Source organism: Hibiscus syriacus, unplaced genomic scaffold, assembly GCF_006381635.1.
Source record: "Hibiscus syriacus cultivar Baekdansim isolate YM2019G1 unplaced genomic scaffold, ASM638163v2 tig00110940_pilon, whole genome shotgun sequence".
Taxonomy (NCBI): domain Eukaryota; kingdom Viridiplantae; phylum Streptophyta; class Magnoliopsida; order Malvales; family Malvaceae; genus Hibiscus; species Hibiscus syriacus.
The window spans coordinates 313,982-332,907 of record NW_024062923.1 but is presented as its reverse complement, the minus strand read 5'-3'; the positions used below and the strand labels follow the sequence as shown (position 1 = coordinate 332,907).

General features: G+C 37.8%; 2 protein-coding genes across 2 annotated transcripts; one reads left to right on the top strand and one right to left on the bottom strand.

The window, feature by feature from the left end:
• Positions 1 to 1,043: 1,043 nt before the first annotated feature.
• Positions 1,044 to 1,810, top strand: LOC120147622 (acyl carrier protein 1, chloroplastic-like). The gene is made up of 4 exons (XM_039160948.1): positions 1,044 to 1,182; positions 1,257 to 1,373; positions 1,466 to 1,585; positions 1,675 to 1,810. The coding sequence occupies exons 1-4, from the start codon at positions 1,081 to 1,083 to the stop codon at positions 1,792 to 1,794; spliced, it is 459 nt and encodes a 152-aa protein (XP_039016879.1). The 5' UTR covers positions 1,044 to 1,080; the 3' UTR covers positions 1,795 to 1,810.
• Positions 1,811 to 2,335: 525 nt separating this feature from the next.
• Positions 2,336 to 3,926, bottom strand: LOC120147663 (protein WHAT'S THIS FACTOR 1 homolog, chloroplastic-like). Its single transcript, XM_039160973.1, has one exon. The coding sequence runs from the start codon at positions 3,761 to 3,763 to the stop codon at positions 2,357 to 2,359; it is 1,407 nt and encodes a 468-aa protein (XP_039016904.1). The 5' UTR covers positions 3,764 to 3,926; the 3' UTR covers positions 2,336 to 2,356.
• Between the last annotated feature and the right edge of the window lie 15,000 nt (positions 3,927 to 18,926).

Genomic DNA, 18,926 nt, shown 5'->3' with positions numbered 1-18,926 from the left:
AATAACATTGGCGGATATATAAATATTTTTTAATATATTTTTAATATAGTTTTTTTTATATAATTAGACACAAATAAAATTTTAGAGTAAATAATATTAATAAAAGATATAAAGAAATTCGGATACGTGCCCACCCTAGATGCCATGTAGATCCGTCACTAATTATGAGTTATAAAAAAACATTGACAAATAATTTATCGTAAATTAAAAAATATTAAACAAATAAATGTATATAAAAAAGGAATAACAAAAAATAATATTAGAATTCTAGAGGTGAGATCGTGATCATGCAGCCTTCTCTCACATTCATTTTCATCTCCATTTTAGCTTTCAAAGGTCCAAATTGAAAGGTAACTTTCCGCCATAACTGCGGTGGAGTTGGTGGCGGTGGGACCATTTCAATTTATCAACCTGCCACCAACAAACAACACATCACAAAAACCCCCAAGGCAAGAGTGCAGACCACAGCAGAGCAGCATGTTAAATTTCTGGAACCCTTTTTTATTACATCCATACGTGTGTGTGTATATAGCTCTGGTTATGGTTTTGAATCATGACAAGTTGCAGCCAATGAGAACCCTCCATCTCCAATCCTTTTCTATGCCAAGCCACACTCTCTCTGAATATAAAGGCCGAACAGATCACTTTCCTTCTCACCCTTTTTTTCCCACTTGAATGCAACCACTGAACCACATGATAGGAGCTTACAAATCTGTTGTTGACATGCATGAGTGCATGCTGCTACATACATAGTTGACATGCATGAGTGCATGCTGCAACATACATTGTTGACATGCATGGTCTACCATAGAAGGGATCAGCATAAGCAGACATTGAACATCCATGGAAGTGACCGCCCTATTCTAAAACTTACTAAAAAACCAAAACCAAAACATTGTAATCATCATCAGATCCTCATGTAACTCCCCCAACACTTTCTGACATCGTCTTGAACAATGTATCTATTTATATCTGCAAACTATGTGTGTTCCTTCATCAATTCAATACTGGTAAAACTATATCTCTCTCTCATTCATTTGAGCCTGCATTTTCGATTCTAATTAGTCGACCAAGCTTCAAATGGCTGTGTTTGCTTCAATCCCAGCATGTTCATTAGCCAGCCCTGCTACAATTTCATTAGCCAAGGGATCCTATTCTCAGCACAAAAGCTTCTCTACCACGGTAAACCCTTACCCCTTTCTGATCTAATAAAATGTGCATCGAGACGATCGAGTTGAATCGAGTTTCAATTGCAGGGAGGTCCCGTTGTATGTAATGGACTAAAGCTTATTCCAAAGATTCAATTCTCAAAGCAGACAAACAAGCTTTCTACTCGATCTAGCTGCTTTAAAATACCAGTTTCGTGCTCTCTTGTAAGAAACATAACTCCATTGATTTCTTTTTTTGCTCATTACAACTTTGTTTAAGCTCATCATCTTTGATACGTATTGGATTTTTCGACTAGGCCGATCCCGAGACGTTGAAAACCGTCCAAAACACCATTGCTAAGCAGTTGTCGATCGATGTGAGCTCGGTGACTCCTGAAACCAAGTTTGCTGATCTGGGTGCTGATTCCCTTGACACGGTATTTTCATCTCTTCAAGACGAATCCCACATTTGTTTTCTTCATTACAACCCTTTTTTTATCAGCTCCTTGCATCAAATTCACTTCAGGTGGAGATAGTGATGGCATTGGAAGAACAATTCGGAGTCTCAGTCGGAGAAAGCGGAGCCGAGACCATTGCAACCGTCCAAGACGCTGCGGACTTGATCGAGAAAGTGAAGGCTCCATAATAGGCCACTTACAGGAGTTCTTTTCTTCCTTTCCATTTTCCTTGACCAAGAGGCCAATTTTTGTTACAGGGTGATTTGTAGCCTGTGACTTGTCTCTTTGTTCTTTTCTATTTCATGCAAGCGAGAACAAAAATAATAAAAGCCAATGAATAAATATATGCATGAATCAATTTGAGCAAGAATCCAACCTCTTGTATATCCTATCAAGGGTGTTATTGTTGTAATTTGACACGGAGGTAGCATTGTTGATGAACCACCAAGCAGTTCCAGATACAGGAAATTCACAACTCATGAGCTTAGAGGAGTGCTTCAAGGGCCTATTCAAACTGTGAATATCTTTACATTTATTATATCCAATGCATATTATGTTGTTAACGCCTTTTTAACATGTAATTTATATTAACAAGTAAGATAACAACTAAAAATACAGAGTAAAACACTTACAAACAAATAACAAGGAGGCAATAAGCTTTGCTTAAAAAATCCATTTTAAGTACTGGCATATTTGAACTTTCAAACTCAACTGAAGCGACACAAACTAAATGTGCAAAAGAAAATAACCTCAAGTTTTATTTGTGGCTTTATTTGCATTGCTAACATGAGGAATCTCCAGCTCATCATCATTGGTTAGTGAAACAGCCTCTAAACCTTCCATGATTTCCTCTTCCTCAAAATCCGCATGTATGTTTTCCATCTCGGTATCACCCTCAATCATATCCTTTTCCTCAATTATATCTCTTTCCTCCATGGCTGACAGGTCACCGAAAGTAGGAATCTTTTTCTTCTTTCCTCTATAGCCAACAAAGCTCAGGACCTTTTCCTTCCATAACACCAACGGGCATTTCTCAATCAGCTCAGAACCTTCATAAGCTTCAGTCAAGAAAACACTGAATCTCTTCCCCCTTTCAGAAACATAAAAGATGCCAAAATGCTTCAAAAGAAGCCTCATCAACTTCTGCGGCATCACAAGCTCCCGTCGGAAATGAGTGAGATGATCGGTCACTAATCTCTTTTCAATAGTAAAGCTAAGTAACTCGTGCATAACAGCAACTGCTCTCTTATCAAATTCCAATGAGCCCGCTTTCAGCTCCCTAGCATCCGCATAGGGAGACAAATAAGACCTCTTCTGAAAATGCTCGATCTTCCCTCCATGCCTATACACCTTCTTGTAGTTAGGAGGGAACTTCAAAGGAAAAGGCAACGAAAGTACACCTGGTTCACGTCCAATCCCATCCTTCAAACCCAATGCCTTCTTCTCCACCTCTGTAACAGCCCAAGCAGGATTCCAATTCACAAGCTCCAGAAACTCAACCCCATCTTTAGATTTTACCACCCTAAAATGTTGTGGATACTGATTCACCCACTTGGTCCTAAACTCAACTGGCAAACCAAAATCTCTCCTAAAATTAGCAATCTTATCTAATTGAATCCGTTTATCGACCGACATCATCAGAATCCTAGTAACATACTCGACAGCTTTGGTTGATTGTTCCTCAATCAACCTTTCCTCTTCGTCCAACAAATCCTCAGCTTCTTTAGTCATCCCGCACCATAAGGCTCCCCTTTGATCCTTATATAATTCGAACAACTTGGGACATTTATCGATGAAGTCTGTTATTTTATGGGGTTTCGGTAAATTGATTTGCTTCCTGTATTGATACAATGACCTCACGGGGATAACCATCTCCGTTTCTCTCTTTATAACTTCCATCAAAAACAATACCTTAGATAATATTTTCCATTTCTCTTTTATAATCTCGAGATGATGAATTCGTTTGCTTTGGCTGCGGTCTTGGACTCGTCTACTGGAAGTCATTGGTCTAATTTGAAACCGTCCAAATAAGGGTTGTTGGTAACAGTTTCTTCTCAGAGACAAAAGATCAAACATTTGGTAAGTGTTTGAATGTAGCCGCTGGATACGTACTGATTTAATCAATAAAACTTGGTCTATAATAAACTGCATGGCCATTGCTTAAGCTTGATTGCTTTTTCAAGCTTCCTGGAAGGTATGGTTTGGGTTCAAAACAAGTCCGTCAGGAATTGGTGGGGGGGGGGGTTTATTTTTTTACCTCGTTTTCTGAGTGAATAAATATAAAAGGGAAAAGAACAAGTGAAGCTAGAGCTGAACGATGGCGGATAAGGCAGTGGACTTGAGGTTGGAAGGGAAAATAGACGGCGGCGATGACGGCGATCAGAACGCTGCGGAGGCAGCAGCGGCTATCATTAATTTGTCCGAAGAAATGGAGTGAAAGATTTATATTTATGCATGTACTTTATTTATTTATGAGTTAATTACATTATATGTCCTCAAATTACAACTCTCATTATAAATTAGTCCTTAATATTTATAATATTCTAATTTAATCCCTAAACTATGACTCCCATTCTAAATTAGTCCTTAAACTTTTGGGCATTATAATTTCATACCTAAACTATGACTCTCATTCTAAACTAGTCCCTAAACATTTAAATATTTCAATTTCACCCCAAATTCATCCAAATATATAATTAATTTCAACCATAGTTTCACCTAATTTTTTTTCTAACCTATAATAATATAACTTGGCCTAACGATTTCATTAACAAGGGAATGCTTAAAAAGTTTGGGGACTAATTTAGAATGAATGTCATAGTTTGGGGATGAAATTAAAATGTTCAAAAGCTTGAGGACCAATTTAGAATGATAGTTATAGTTTATGAATGAAATTGGAAAATTTAAAAGTTTAGAGACCAATTTAAAACAAGTCATACTTTGAGGATATATTGTGCAGTTAACTCTTTATTTATTTATACTTTATGTATGATTTTTTTCTGTCTAATTATGGATTCCATCCCTTATTTTATGAAAATTAGAAACTCATTCATTTTATATTACGTTATCATATTTTAATCCCCATATCTGATAAAAACTGAAATTTTAATTAACTTATTGGTAAATATACGAATTTTAACTTATTTTTTATGAATTTATTGTTCATAAATTTCTAAATGGTTGGGTTTTATTTATTTATTTATTTATTTTGTATATATTATATTTTGACCAAAAACAAATGTTAAATTATTTAAACGTAGAATATTGTTTTTCAACATGTTTTAACCGAGCAAACAATGCTTGTTATATATTTTAATATATATATATATATAGGTCAAACTGTTGCCCACGATTACCAACAAACGCGTAACATTCTCACCTATCACTCCATTTCATCCGAGAAGTTATATAGTATAGCATTCTTAATATATAATTAAAAAAAATATTATTGGTTTTGTTATTATTTAAATAATAAAATTGATAAAAAAAAGTTAAATAAAACATTATTATTTATATCTAAAACATCAATATTTTTTAATATTTCCGGTAAAGTGTCAAACAATAATAAAATCGATAGAAAAAATAATAAAATCGGTAGAAATAATAATGTTTCTTGTAATTTTTACCAGTTTTATTATTTAAATAATAAAAAAATCGGTAGCACCTTTTTTAGCCGTATATTAAGACTGTCGCACGTGATCATTTCCCACTTCATCCACTATTACATTCTCAACATTCTTCCTTTCCCTTTACTTGATGTTAGGGGTGTTCAAAATTTCGGTTAACCGATTGAATTGATTTTTTAGTCAATCGATCGGTTAATTTTAGATTTAGTCGGTTAGCGGTTAATGATATTTTCAAAGTTTGATTATCGGTTAATTTGGTTCGAAATCAGTTAACGGTTAAAGAAAAAAACCGATTAATAAAATTTTGAAAGTCCGGTACAATTGGTTAACCAAACCGACCGATTGAACACCCCTACTTGACATACATATTTTCCTTTATATTAATATATGTGTTAACTTCCTAAAAATGCTACATTTAAAGCCTTTTTTACTTAAGTTATTGTTTGTTTAAAAGCTCATTTTAGGATCATGTAGTTGCATATAGTTGTATTTGTGGTGGTTGTACTATTTTATTTCTCAATGGTGATGTTTGAGGGAAAGGTGCAGTTTGTCTATGGTGTGCAGGGAATAGCAAGAAAAAAGATTCTTTGGGAAGTAATGCCGCGGCATCACACGTTGCTAGAGCAGATTGAAATGCCTTGGCATTTCTGGCGCAGAAAAGGACAAAAAGATATTTCTGCATCAGGACAGCTGGCACTGGACAGCTGTCCCTGCACGTGGAGGACTGTTGTAACCGCCTGCCAGAGCTACCAATGGACCACTGCCACTTGGAGGATAAGATTCATGAACAAAATGTGATTCTAGGGGTATGAGGGGTATTTTGCACCCAACAAACTCATCATTACCCCTAGATATTTTATTTATTATATATGACACCTCATGGGAGAGAGAAGAAAGGAGAGGGAGCACACGCATAGAGCAGAAAAATCAGATTTTTATTTTTTTTTTTCCTTTCTTCTTCCTTTGAATATTCCTCCATTGATAAAGCTCCAAGGAGTGGCAAGCTAGGCGTCGAAAGGAGCTAGCGAGCTAGGTGGTTCGTGGTGGCCGAGAGGAGACCTCCGGTGGCACGTCGAAGGCTTCTTCTCACTTCCCTTTTTTGCTGCTATTTCTTTATATTATTTTGTGGGTTGTTGGAACGAATTTTCATGACTTTGTGTTTGGATATTTCGAACCCCACCATGAACTAACTTATTTGGTGGCGGTTGGTTGAATGGTTGTTTAAACTTTATTTTTAATGGTATATTTAAGTTTATTTTGGTTTTTTATTTGCTTTGCTTATGAATGCTTCGCCATCTAGGCTTGTAAGAGGCATGGAAATGTCCATCTCTTAGATGAAGGTTAGGTATTCGGAAGAATCCTAAACTAAAAATACTTGTAAGTATTCGGAAGAAACGCAAGATAAGATCCTCATAAGCAATGGGTTATGGTATTTTCAAGGGGCTTTGAACCGGCCTAGGAATATTATAACTTAATCCCTTAGATCTCGGAAGAGACTAGGATATGATTTCAACGACTAAAAAGGGTGTTTTTATCAATAGGGTAGGCTGTCCAACATCGTTGAGTGAGAGCAGATGCCTTGGCATCCTATTCTATTAGGTTCTTTAGAACACCTTAGGAAAGCCCTGTCGAGTAAGTAAAGACCAGTTAGCTTAAATATACTTGAGAAATAAGTTTAGAAACCTTAGACCAATCCCTACCATTCATTTCATTGGAAGCTTGTCACGTGAGGATTATTTTGTTCTTATTTTACTTATCTTTTTAGTTACTGTTTTTACCAATTATCATTGCCTCAACATTTCACCATACTCAACATTAAACATCCATCATTGCCACTGCATTTCCATTTGCTACACCATCACACCATCAATCCGCATCCACCAGCATACACATATCCATTGCTGTGACATTTGTATATATCAAGACTAACTATACTTAGATAGAATATTGCATTGCTTTGGTTAGACTTTTGTGATTTCACCCAATCCCTGTGGAGACGATACTCACTCATCATTATATTACTTGAGCGATTGTGTATACTTGTACATTATTTGCGTATATTTTATAGTACTCACAACACGCGAACAAGTTTTTGGTGCCGTTGCCGGGGATTGGCAGCCTAAAGTTATTTAGTTTTGCCAGAGCATTTTATTTTGTTTTGCATTTTTATTTTTGTATAGTTTACTTGATATTTTTGTTTTATTTTTCAGGTTTATTTAGTGTATGCCTAGAAGAAATTCTGAAGAGCCTTTGGAACCAATAGAACCTGAGATTGAAAGACTCTTTAGAAGAAGAAGACGTGCTCAAAGAAATATGTATCAGATTGGAAACCAAGGCATTGGTCAAGATGACGGAAATCAGAATGCCGAGGCATTAAACAATGCTGAACCTGCTATCAGGCCTCGTGTTATTCGAGATCATTTAAATCCGATGTTGGATGATCTGAATCCTGGGATTGTGGCACCCGAAATTCAAGCTGCACATTTCGAGCTGAAACCAGTCATGTTCAACATGTTGAATTCCATTGGGCAGTTTGGGGGTATGCCAACTGAAGATGCCAGGCAACACATTCGCAATTTTCTGGAAGTTTGTGATTCTTTCCGCCAAGAAGGAGTGCATGAGGATTTTCTGAAATTAAAGTTTTTTCTGTATTCATTGCGTGACCGAGCAAGGGCTTGGTTGAGTGGTGTACCAGCCGGTTCGATGGAATCATGGGCCGATCTTTGCAAGAGCTTCTTATTGAGGTACAACCCACCGAATATGAATACGCAACTAAGGAATGAAATATCATCTTTTCGCCAGGGCGACGACGAATCCATGTATGAGTGTTGGGATCGTTACAAGAGTTTGCTTCGAAAGTGTTCAAATCATGGTTTTCATGATTGGACTCAAGTAGTCATGTTCTATAATGAAGTCAATGCACCCACGAGGATGTTACTGGATGCCTCGGCAAATGGGACATTGCTGGATAAATCACCTACGGAGGCGTTTGATATCTTGGACAGAATTGCTAACAATGATTATCAATTTCCTTCCTCAAGACTTGGGAGTGGGAGGAGAGCACCTGGAGCATTCGAGTTAGAAGCCAAAGATTCGGTGTCCACTCAACTCTCCGCTATTACTAATATGTTGAAAAACTTACAATGTTCCACTGATGTGAAGGAAGTGAAAACAACTAGTCTGGCATGTATGTTATGCCAAGGCAATCATCACGAGAGCGAATGCCCAACCAACCATGAGTCCATCAACTTTGTTGGTAATTACAATCGAGGCAGCAACAATCCTTACTCAAACACTTATAATGCTGGATGGCGTCAGCATCCTAATTTTTCACGGGGAAATCAAGGAGCCCACAATGCTAATCAACCTACTAGGCAGCAGAATCACAATGAGCCTCAAAGTTACCAAAATGCTATGCCATGGCATAATGCTAACAAAGGAGCTTCATATTCAGCGAGCATAAGTTCCTTAGAAGCTACAATTCAAGAATTCATATCTACTACGAAGACAATGCTGCAAGACCATTCTACTTCAATTAAGAATCAAGGAGCTTTACTTCATAGTCAAGGCGCCTTACTTCAAAGCCATAGCTCGTCTCTGAGAGCTTTGGAAGGTCAAGTTGGTCAGATTGCTACGGCATTACAAGAGCGTCAGCATGGACGTTTGCCAAGTGATACTGAAGTCACTAAAGGGCCTGGAAAAGAGCACTGCAATGTGTTAACTATTAGGAGTGGAACACAAATCAATCGACAAGTCAAGGATAGTGGGCCACAACAAGATGATTCTAATCCCACTACTGAAGCTGAATTACAAGATGATAGAGTTTCTGAGAATGACAAGGAGGAGGATTCTGCCAAGGTACCAGAATCTGATGCTAAGGCAAAAGAAAATTCTATTCCTACAGCTAAGGAAGCTAGACCTTCCCCACCCTTCCCGCAAAGATTGAAGAAGCACAATGATGAAGTTCAGTTCAAGAAGTTCGTAGACATTCTTGATCAGCTCCATATCAATATACCTCTCTTGGAAGCTGTTGAACAGATGCCGATGTATGCCAAATTTCTGAAGGACATCTGTACCAAGAAGAGGAAAGTAGAGACTGTTGCCACGGCAACAGAATTTTGTTCTTCATTGAGTAAGTTACCGCCAAAGAGAAATGATCCGGGCAGCTTCATTATTCCTTGTTCAATTGGAGCTAATTTCGTTGGAAAGGCTTTATGTGATCTTGGTTCAAGTGTCAACTTAATGCCAAAATAGATATTCTTGAAGCTTGGCATAGGAGATGCAAGACCCACCTCAGTTATTTTACAACTTGCCGACAAATCCCATGTTAAACCTGAAGGGAGAGTCGAGGATGTCATAGTAAGGGTGGACAAGTTTGTGTTTCCAGTCGACTTCTTAATTCTGGACTGCGAAGTTGATGCCAAGGCACCAATCATTCTGGGAAGACCTTTCCTAGCCACTGGACGTATCTTGATAGACTGTGAAAAAGGTGAACTCACCATGAGAGTGGCTGATCAGTGTGTGACTGTCAATGTTTTTAGAACGCTCAAATATGTTGATGACACTGAAGAATGCCAAGGCATTTCTGAATTAAACTCAGTGATTGAAGAAGAGACTGAACATCTTTGCCAGAACAACTTCATTCAGCTAGCAGAAAATGAATATTGGGTGGATGATGAAAGCTTAGTGGAGTCCGACGACTTTCCAATTTTGGAGGAGCAATCTAGCTTAGTACAAGTTAGATCAGGTATGAATTTTGAACCTCTGAATTTTGATGAATTCATTTCTCCTAAGCCTTCATTAGTGCATGCACCCAATCTAGAGCTTAAGACTTTGCCAGGGCATCTTAAATATGTTACTTAGGTAGCGATGAGACTTTACCGGTGATTATTTCCGCTAACCTTACTGCTAACCAAGAGCAAAGTTTGTTAAGTGTTTTGATGTAGCATAAGAAAGCAATTGGTTGGACTATGGCTGATTTGAAAGGCATTAGTCCCACGATCTGCATGCACAAGATTATGCTAGAAGATTGCCACGGTAATTCAATTGAACCACAAAGAAGACTCAACCCTGTTATGAAGCAAGTGGTGATGAAAGAAATTCTGAAATGGCTTGATGCTGGAGTGATCTACCCTATCTCCAATAGCTCATGGGTGAGCCCTGTCCAATGTGTTCCGAAGAAAAGAGGCACGACGGTGGTTACGAATGAGGATAATGAGCTATTACCCACTCGCATTGTTACCGGATGGAGGATATGCATGGACTATCGAAAACTCAACAAAGTTACGAAGAAGGACCACTTTCCTCTACCTTTCATCGACCAAATGTTGGATCGATTAGCTGGCAAAGCATTCTATTGCTTTTTGGATGGGTACTCGGGGTACAATCAAATTGCCATCGCACCAGAGGACCAGGAGAAGACTACATTTACTTGTCCCTATGGCACTTTTGCCTTTGGGAGGATGCCTTTTGGACTCTGTAATGCCCCGGCAACGTTTCAGCGCTGTATGCAAGCTATATTTTCAGATATGGTTGAGGATTTTCTGGAGATCTTCATGGACGATTTTTCTGTTTGTGGGGATGATTTTGAACGATGCCTCGACAATTTAGCAAAAGTTCTCAAGAGATGCGAGGAGGCTGAGTTGGTCTTAAACTGGGAAAAATGTCACTTCATGGTGACTGAAGGTATTGTATTAGGCCACAAAATTTCACACAAGGGTATTGAGGTAGACAAGGCGAAAATTGAAGTGATTGAAAAATTGCCACCACCAACTTCGGTCAAGGGAATAAGAAGTTTTCTTGGACATGCTGGATTTTATAGAAGATTTATCAAAGACTTCTCCAAGATTTCTAAGCCCTTGTGCACATTGCTTCAACAAAACCAACCCTTTGTGTTTGACGAATTATGCCTCGGCGCATTTACTGAGCTGAAACGACAACTGATCTCGGCACCCATTGTAGTCCCTCCCGACTGGACATCGCCATTTGAGCTGATGTGTGATGCAAGCGACTATGTCGTAGGAGCTGTTTTGGGGCAACGCCGAGGTAAAATTTTTCATGTTATTTATTACTCTAGCCGTACTTTAAATGAAGCACAATTGAACTACACCACCACTGAGAAAGAATTACTTGCCGTAGTATTTGCTTTTGATAAATTTAGACCTTACCTAATAGGCACTAAAGTTATTGTTCACACTGATCATTCGACCATAAAATACTTAGTGAACAAAAAGAATGCCAAGCCTAGACTTATTAGGTGGATCTTACTTTTGTAAGAATTTGACTTAGAGGTAATAGATAGAAAAGGAACAGAAAATCAAGTTGCTGATCACTTATCTAGGCTAGAGAACAATTCTGAATGCCATGACACTGTAGATATCCAAGAGGAATTTCCTGATGAGAAAATTTTATATGCAGCGACAATCCCGTGGTACGCTGACCTTGTTAATTTTCTTGTTAGTGGAATTGTGCCTTTTGATTTGAATAGTCAGGCTAAACAGAAGTTCAAGCACGATGCAGGGCACTATTTTTGGGATGAGCCATATCTGTTCAAACATTGTGTCGATCAGCTCATTAGACGATGTGTACCTGAAGAGGAACAAAGTAATATTTTGTACCATTGTCATTCGGCCCCAAGTGGAGGCCATTTTGGTGGAACAAGGACTGCTGCTAAGGTCCTGCAATCAGGCTTTTACTGGCCAACTTTGTTTAGAGATGCCCAAGCATTTTACAAAGGATGTGATCGATGCCAACGGACTGGAAACATCTCCAGACGACATGAGATGCCGTTGCAAAATATTTTGAAGATAGAGTTGTTTGATGTATGGGGCATCGACTTCATGGGACCATTCCCATCTTCTGAAGGAAAATTATATATTGCTTGTTGTGGATTATGTGTCAAAGTGGGTGGAAGCAATAGCAACTTCAAAGAATGACTCCAAGACCGTACTCAAGTTTTTGCACAAGTATATTTTCACTCGGTTTGGAGTACCTCGTGCTATCATCAGTGATGAAGGAACCCATTTTGATAACAAGTTGATTGCCAAGGCATTGTTGAGATATGGAGTTCGACACAAGATTGCCACGACATATCATCCGCAGACAAATGGCCAAGCTGAGATATCTAATCGAGAGATCAAGCAGATTTTAGAGAAAGTGGTGAACCCAAAGCGAAAGGATTGGTCGCCAAAGTTGGATGAAGCACTTTGGGCATACAGAACAGCATTCAAAACTCCTTTGGGGATGTCACCCTTCAAGTTAGTGTATGGTAAAGCTTGTCATCTCCCGGTTGAGCTTGAACATAAATCTTATTGGGCTATCAAGCGATTGAATTTCGATGCTCAACTAGCTGGGGAGCAGAGATTATTAGAACTTAATGAAATGGAAGAGTTTAGAGCACAAGCATATGAGAATGCTCGGATATACAAGGAGAAAACCAAGAAGTGGCATGACCAAAAACTGATGCCACGACATTTTCATGTGGGGCAACAAGTCTTACTTTATAACTCCAGACTTAAACTCTTTCCTGGGAAGCTAAAATCTCGATGGTCAGGGCCATTTGAGGTGCATTATGTCTATCCCCATGGAGCTGTTGACATCAAGAGAATAGACAATGGGAAGATCTTCAAGGTCAATGGCCAGCGTCTGAAAGCCTACAATGAAATTCCACCACCGCACAACAAGGACGTGTTACGGCTGCACGATACTGAAGCGTTCCCAGAGGAGAACCAAAATTCGATGCCTCGGCATAGAATTTGTGTCTGTGCATAAATAAAATTTAACATTCAAGTTTTTTCTTTAGTTTTATTTTATTTTATTTTGTAATTAATTTTTGATCTGATTTGTAGGGACCACACTGCTGCAAACCGTACAAGGAGCGGTTACCAAAGGGAGGAAAGGACAAAGCATTAATTGGAGAGATATTCTTTTGATTTGTTTCTTTTTAATTTAATTTCTGACATTTCTTTTCTCTTTCCACAGTTTTTATCCCATCACATCATTGCTTTTTGGCAGTTTTTCCTTCCCCATACACGCACAATCCCCACCCACTAATTTTTCTCTTTACCGTCCTATCACCCCTTTTCCCTCCTAAATTTTTAACTTTTTCTTTTATCTTTCATTATTAATTTTTCTCTTTCATTTTAACTTTTACCTTTTCTCTTTCTTTCATTCATCTTCTTTCTTTGTTATTTCTCCATAGCCGAAATACATCAAAGTTTTTAAAGCTTTTAAAAGCTTCTTCCTTTTTCATTTTTCTTACTTCAAAAACACTGAAAATGGTGCACTCAAGACCAGCTCCAACCGACACGACCGCTTGGCAACAGTTTGAGAACGATGAGGCTAAGGCTCGGTTCCAAAACTTCAAGAACCGAAAACTCTTTTTTGAGTTAGGATTTATTTTTACCGAGGAAATCGATGGTGGTTTTGGACTCGATGTTATGGACATCGTGACGCCACTCAATTGACAGAAGTTTGCTCGTCATCCTGGTTCGGTGAACGCCTCATTAGTTAAGGAGTTCTATGCGAACATTTTCAAGCCCAATCAACACTCCATCTTCGTTCGAAGTAAGCAAATCCATTTTACATCTACTGCTATTAATCGTTATTTTTATTTGCAGGATGTTGTGGATAACCATGCTATGTTCGAAGAGGAAGCAGATAGCAACACATACGATGGGATCTTGGAGGACCTTTGTTTCGAAAACACTGAGTGGAATGGTCGCCAGACGAGTAAATACTCGGTCAACCGGGAACGTCTTCAGCCGCGCGCAAAGCTATGGAATCATTTTCTCAAGCATAAATTAATGCCCACCTCCCACAACACTACGGTGCTACAGAATCGAATGCCGAGGCAAGGTTACTTGCTCTCGAGGAAGCTGTGACGCAGACTCAAGCTCAACTGCATGCTTTACACGGTGACATCCGTAACTTCTTTGGATATGTGAAGCATAGAGATGCTGTGGTGGAATCATTCTTTCAAGAAATCATTCCCCACGGACAACGGAATTTTCCTGGATTCTCAGACAAAATTCTGCCGGTATTTAATGCCGAGGCATCTCCAGAGCCTGAGCACGATGCACCTGATCCTCCTGTTGATGACCCTACTCCTGATACACACCGGTCCAAGACTCCTGAATATCCGCCCACTGTCCCTGTCGAAGAAACACCCAGCCCCGTCCCAGCACCCAATCCTTCTCCTGCACAACGTAGTGGTCGCCGCACCAAGACCACAGCTGGACGCATTGCGCACTATTACTCCAATTCATCCGAGTCCAGCCCAGCACCTATCCGAAAGCGCACCCGACGAGGAGCTGCTAGCACCTCCAAAGCACCACCATCACGTAAATATTGAGGTACCTCTTTTGCATCCATTTTCATTTAGTTGCATTTCATTGTATAACATATAGTTTATAGATAATTTAGTTCTCTTTAAAGCATTGAGGACAATACTTCCCTTAAGTTTGGGGGAGGTATTGTTCTTGGTAGGGCATATGCATGATAGCATTAGCATAGTATTATGCCATGGCATCAGTAAATGGTAGGACAGTTAGATAAAATGTTTTGAGGATGCCCGATGATGATAATTTTGTTAGGCTAGAATCTGAATGTAAATGACTGTTGAGAATGATAAAACTCACTCTAGGGCTTGATGCTTGGTGAAAAATATTTACACGATTTGTATGTTCTCTATACTTAGAAAATTTAGGAAATTTTTATGAAGGAACTTTAGTTAGTCTTGGCATTGAAATATAGTATGGTGTTTAAAAGGAAAATCAAAAACAAACTCCCTTAGAAATGAAACTGTGAATAAATGCTTAAGCATAGCTGTAGAGGGACACTCCTCTTTGCCGTGGCATTTCCTGGAACTTTCTTTAATAAATGGAAGCCTCGTGCATATGAGTGAATGAAAGAAGTCACGGGATGACTCTACATAACTAGCTCGGGGATGGAAGGTATGCTCCCTTTCATCTAGAGTGTGGGAGAGTAGGTGTGATGAGCTGACTTCCTTTGTAACAGCATCAAAAAAAATCAAAGAAAAGGGAGTAAAAATGTGCTTAATGATAAGTAAATGCCTTGACAAAAAACTAGGGGACTTGATTAGAAATTGTCTAAATTCGCTAAGTATAGATTGGATACAATCACGCACACACACTACCACAAACGATTTTGACCTAGAGAAAAGTACTTGAATTCTTGATAAGTCTAGCATGTTGAAGCCTATCGTTATGAGGGTTGAAATTCAATTTTGTCCTATTGTCTTACTATCGAACTTTGCCATGACATTATGCTTATGTAACTGCTATCCATTGCTTGAGGACAAGCAATAGCTTAAGTTTGGGGATGTGTTAACTTCCTAAAAATGCTACTTTTAAAGCCCTTTTCACTTAAGTTATTGTTTGTTTAAAAGCTCATTTTAGTCATTTTAGGATCATGTAGTTGCATATAGTTGCATTTGTGGTGGTTGTACTATTTTATTTCTCAATGGTGATGTTTGAGGGAAAGGTGCAGTTTGTCTATGGTGTGCAGGGAATAACAAGAAAAATGATTCTTTGGGAAGTAATGTCGCGGCATCACACGTTGCTAGAGCAGATTGAAATGCCTTGGCATTTCTGGCGTAGAAAAGGATAAAAAGATATTTCTGCATCAGGACAGCTGGCACTGGACAGCTGTCCCTGCACTTGTAGGACTGCTGTAACCGCCTGCCAGAGCTACCAATGGACCACTGCCACTTGGAGGATAAGATTCATGCACAAAATGTGATTCTAGGGGTATGATGGGTATTTTGCACCCAACAAACTCATCATTACCCCTAGATATTTTATTTATTATATATGACACCTCATGGGAGAGAGAAGAAAGGAGAGGGAGCACACGCATAGAGCAGAAAAATCAGATTTTTATTTTTTTTTTCCTTTCTTCTTCCTTTGAATATTCCTCCATTGATAAAGCTCCAAGGAGTGGCAAGCTAGGCGTCGAAAGGAGCTAGCGAGCTAGGTGGTTCGTGGTGGCCGAGAGGAGACCTCCGGTGGCACGTCGAAGGCTTCTTCTCACTTCCCTTTTTGCTGCTATTTCTTTATATTATTTTGTGGGTTGTTGGAACGAATTTTCATGACTTTGTGTTTGGATATTTCGAACCCCACCATGAACTAACTTATTTGGTGGTGGTTGGTTGAATGGTTGTTTAAACTTTATTTTTAATGGTATATTTAAGTTTATTTTGGTTCTTTATTTGCTTTGCTTATGAATGCTTCGCCATCTAGGCTTGTAAGAGGCATGGAAATGTCCATCTCTTAGATGAAGGTTAGGTATTCGGAAGAATCCTAAACTAAAAATACTTGTAAGTATTCGGAAGAAACGCAAGATAAGATCCTCATAAGCAATGGGTTATGGTATTTTCAAGGGGCTTTGAACCGGCCTAGGAATATTATAACTTAATCCCTTAGATCTCGGAAGACTAGGATAGGATTTCAACGACTAAAAAGGGTGTCTTTATCAATAGGGTAGGTTGTCCAACATCGTTGAGTGAGAGCAGATGCCTTGGCATCCTATTCTGTTAGGTTCTTTTGAACATCTTAGGAAAGCCCTGTCGAGTAAGTAAAGACCAGTTAGCTTAAATATACTTGAGAAATAAGTTTAGCAACCTTAGACCAATCCCTACCATTCATTTCATTGGAAGCTTGTCACGTGAGGATTATTTTGTTCTTATTTTACTTATCTTTTTAGTTACTATTTTTACCAATTATCATTGCCTCAACATTTCACCATACTCAACATTAAACATTCATCATTGCCACTGCATTTCCATTTGCTACACCATCACACCATCAATCCGTATCCACCAGCATACACATATCCATTGCCGTGACATTTGTATATATCAAGACTAACTATACTTAGATAGAATATTGCATTGCTTTGGTTAGACTTTTGTGATTTCACCCAATCCCTGTGGAGACGATACTCACTCATCATTATATTACTTGAGCGATTATGTATACTTGCACATTATTTGCGTATATTTTATAGTACTCACAACACGCGAACAATATTCATATATTTCTTTTTATTTGTTCAATTAAAAATACGAGCTAAACGATTTAGTTGGTTAAAAGGATGGTCATTATCTCTATAGGTTTTGAGTTCAAGTACCTACGGTTATAGAATATTTGTGCATTCATTGTCAAATGGTTAAACGTCTTTAAAATATATACAACTACTTGTAATTACCCTAGATTAATTTAAAAAGGTAAATTGTGTGTTTAGTACCAAAATTATTAGTTTTGGTCCATTTTAATATCTAGTCTTTCAATTTTTTTAAAATCATACCTAACATTTAGTTTTGTTTCATTTTAGTACCTCACCACTAAAAACTTAACGACACTACATTTTTATGGGTAAATTACAACATTCATCACTCAACTAACTTCTCACTCCTATTTTGTTACTAAAGTTTAAAAATTTTCAATTTAACTGATCAACTTTCAAATTGCTATTATTTTAATCACTCTAATTTATTTTATTGAAATTTTTTGACATGATATTTTTATAAATATATAATAAAAAATAGAAAAATAAATTTGAAAGTAAGAGTAATTAAATTAGGAATAATTTGAAAGTTAAGTAATTTAATTTAAAAAAAATAAATTTGTGTGACCAAAATAAGACTGAAAAAATAGTTAAGTGATAAATAATGTAATTTACCCATAAAAAGGTGTTACTAGAGAGGGCATGGGGCGGTTTGGGTCAAATTTTTTGTCCATCCAACTCGACCCAAAAACTTAAACCTTCCACCTGACCCGAACTCGACCTGAAAATTATACCCATTTCACTCTATTTGACCATAAATAATATATTTATTTAAAAATATTATTTTTATTCAATAAAAAGAGGGATTTAATTAAAAAATATATAGGGGTATTATTGTAATTATCCCTAAATATATAAGGTAAAATTATATAAAAAAAAATTGGATTAGGTCGGGTCGGGTATTTTTCACCCTAAACTCGACCCGGATTTTTTAAAAAAATCCAACCCGATTGGGTCGGAACCCGTTAAGTTCGGGTCTCATGCCCATCCCTAGGTTTCACTTACAAATGACTGTTAAACTTTTAATGACGATGTATTAAAATGAAATAAAAATCAAACGTTAGGTGTGATTTTGAACAATTGAAAGTTTAGGTAATAAAACATATCAAAACTAACGTGTAACTTACCCTAAAAGGTTAGTCAATTAATTGTTGTGTTGTGTCTATTAATCTGATATTTAAGTTTGTTATTCGTCCTGGCATGTTATTATGAAATAAGAATTAATCATTTTTGTTTGAGAAAATAACCTCAGTGACCAAAAATGCCTTATAATATACGATTTTAACCAACTTTTTTTGGATTTGCCAAAATGACCAACTAAATCGCAATGCGATCGATAATTCGCAACGCGATCTTCGGTATCGCAAATCAGTTTCCAGATTCGCAACGCGATTCTGACTATCGCATTGCGATTTCCCAAATTCGTATTGCGATTTTCCTAATTCGCATTACGATTTTCCTAATTCGCATTGCGATTTTCCTAATTCGTATTGTGATAATCGCATTGCGATTTTCCTAATTCGCATTGCGATTTACGTAATCGCATTGCGATTTAGTAAATCGTAACGAGATTCTGACTATCGCAATACTGAATTTCAAATTCGCAA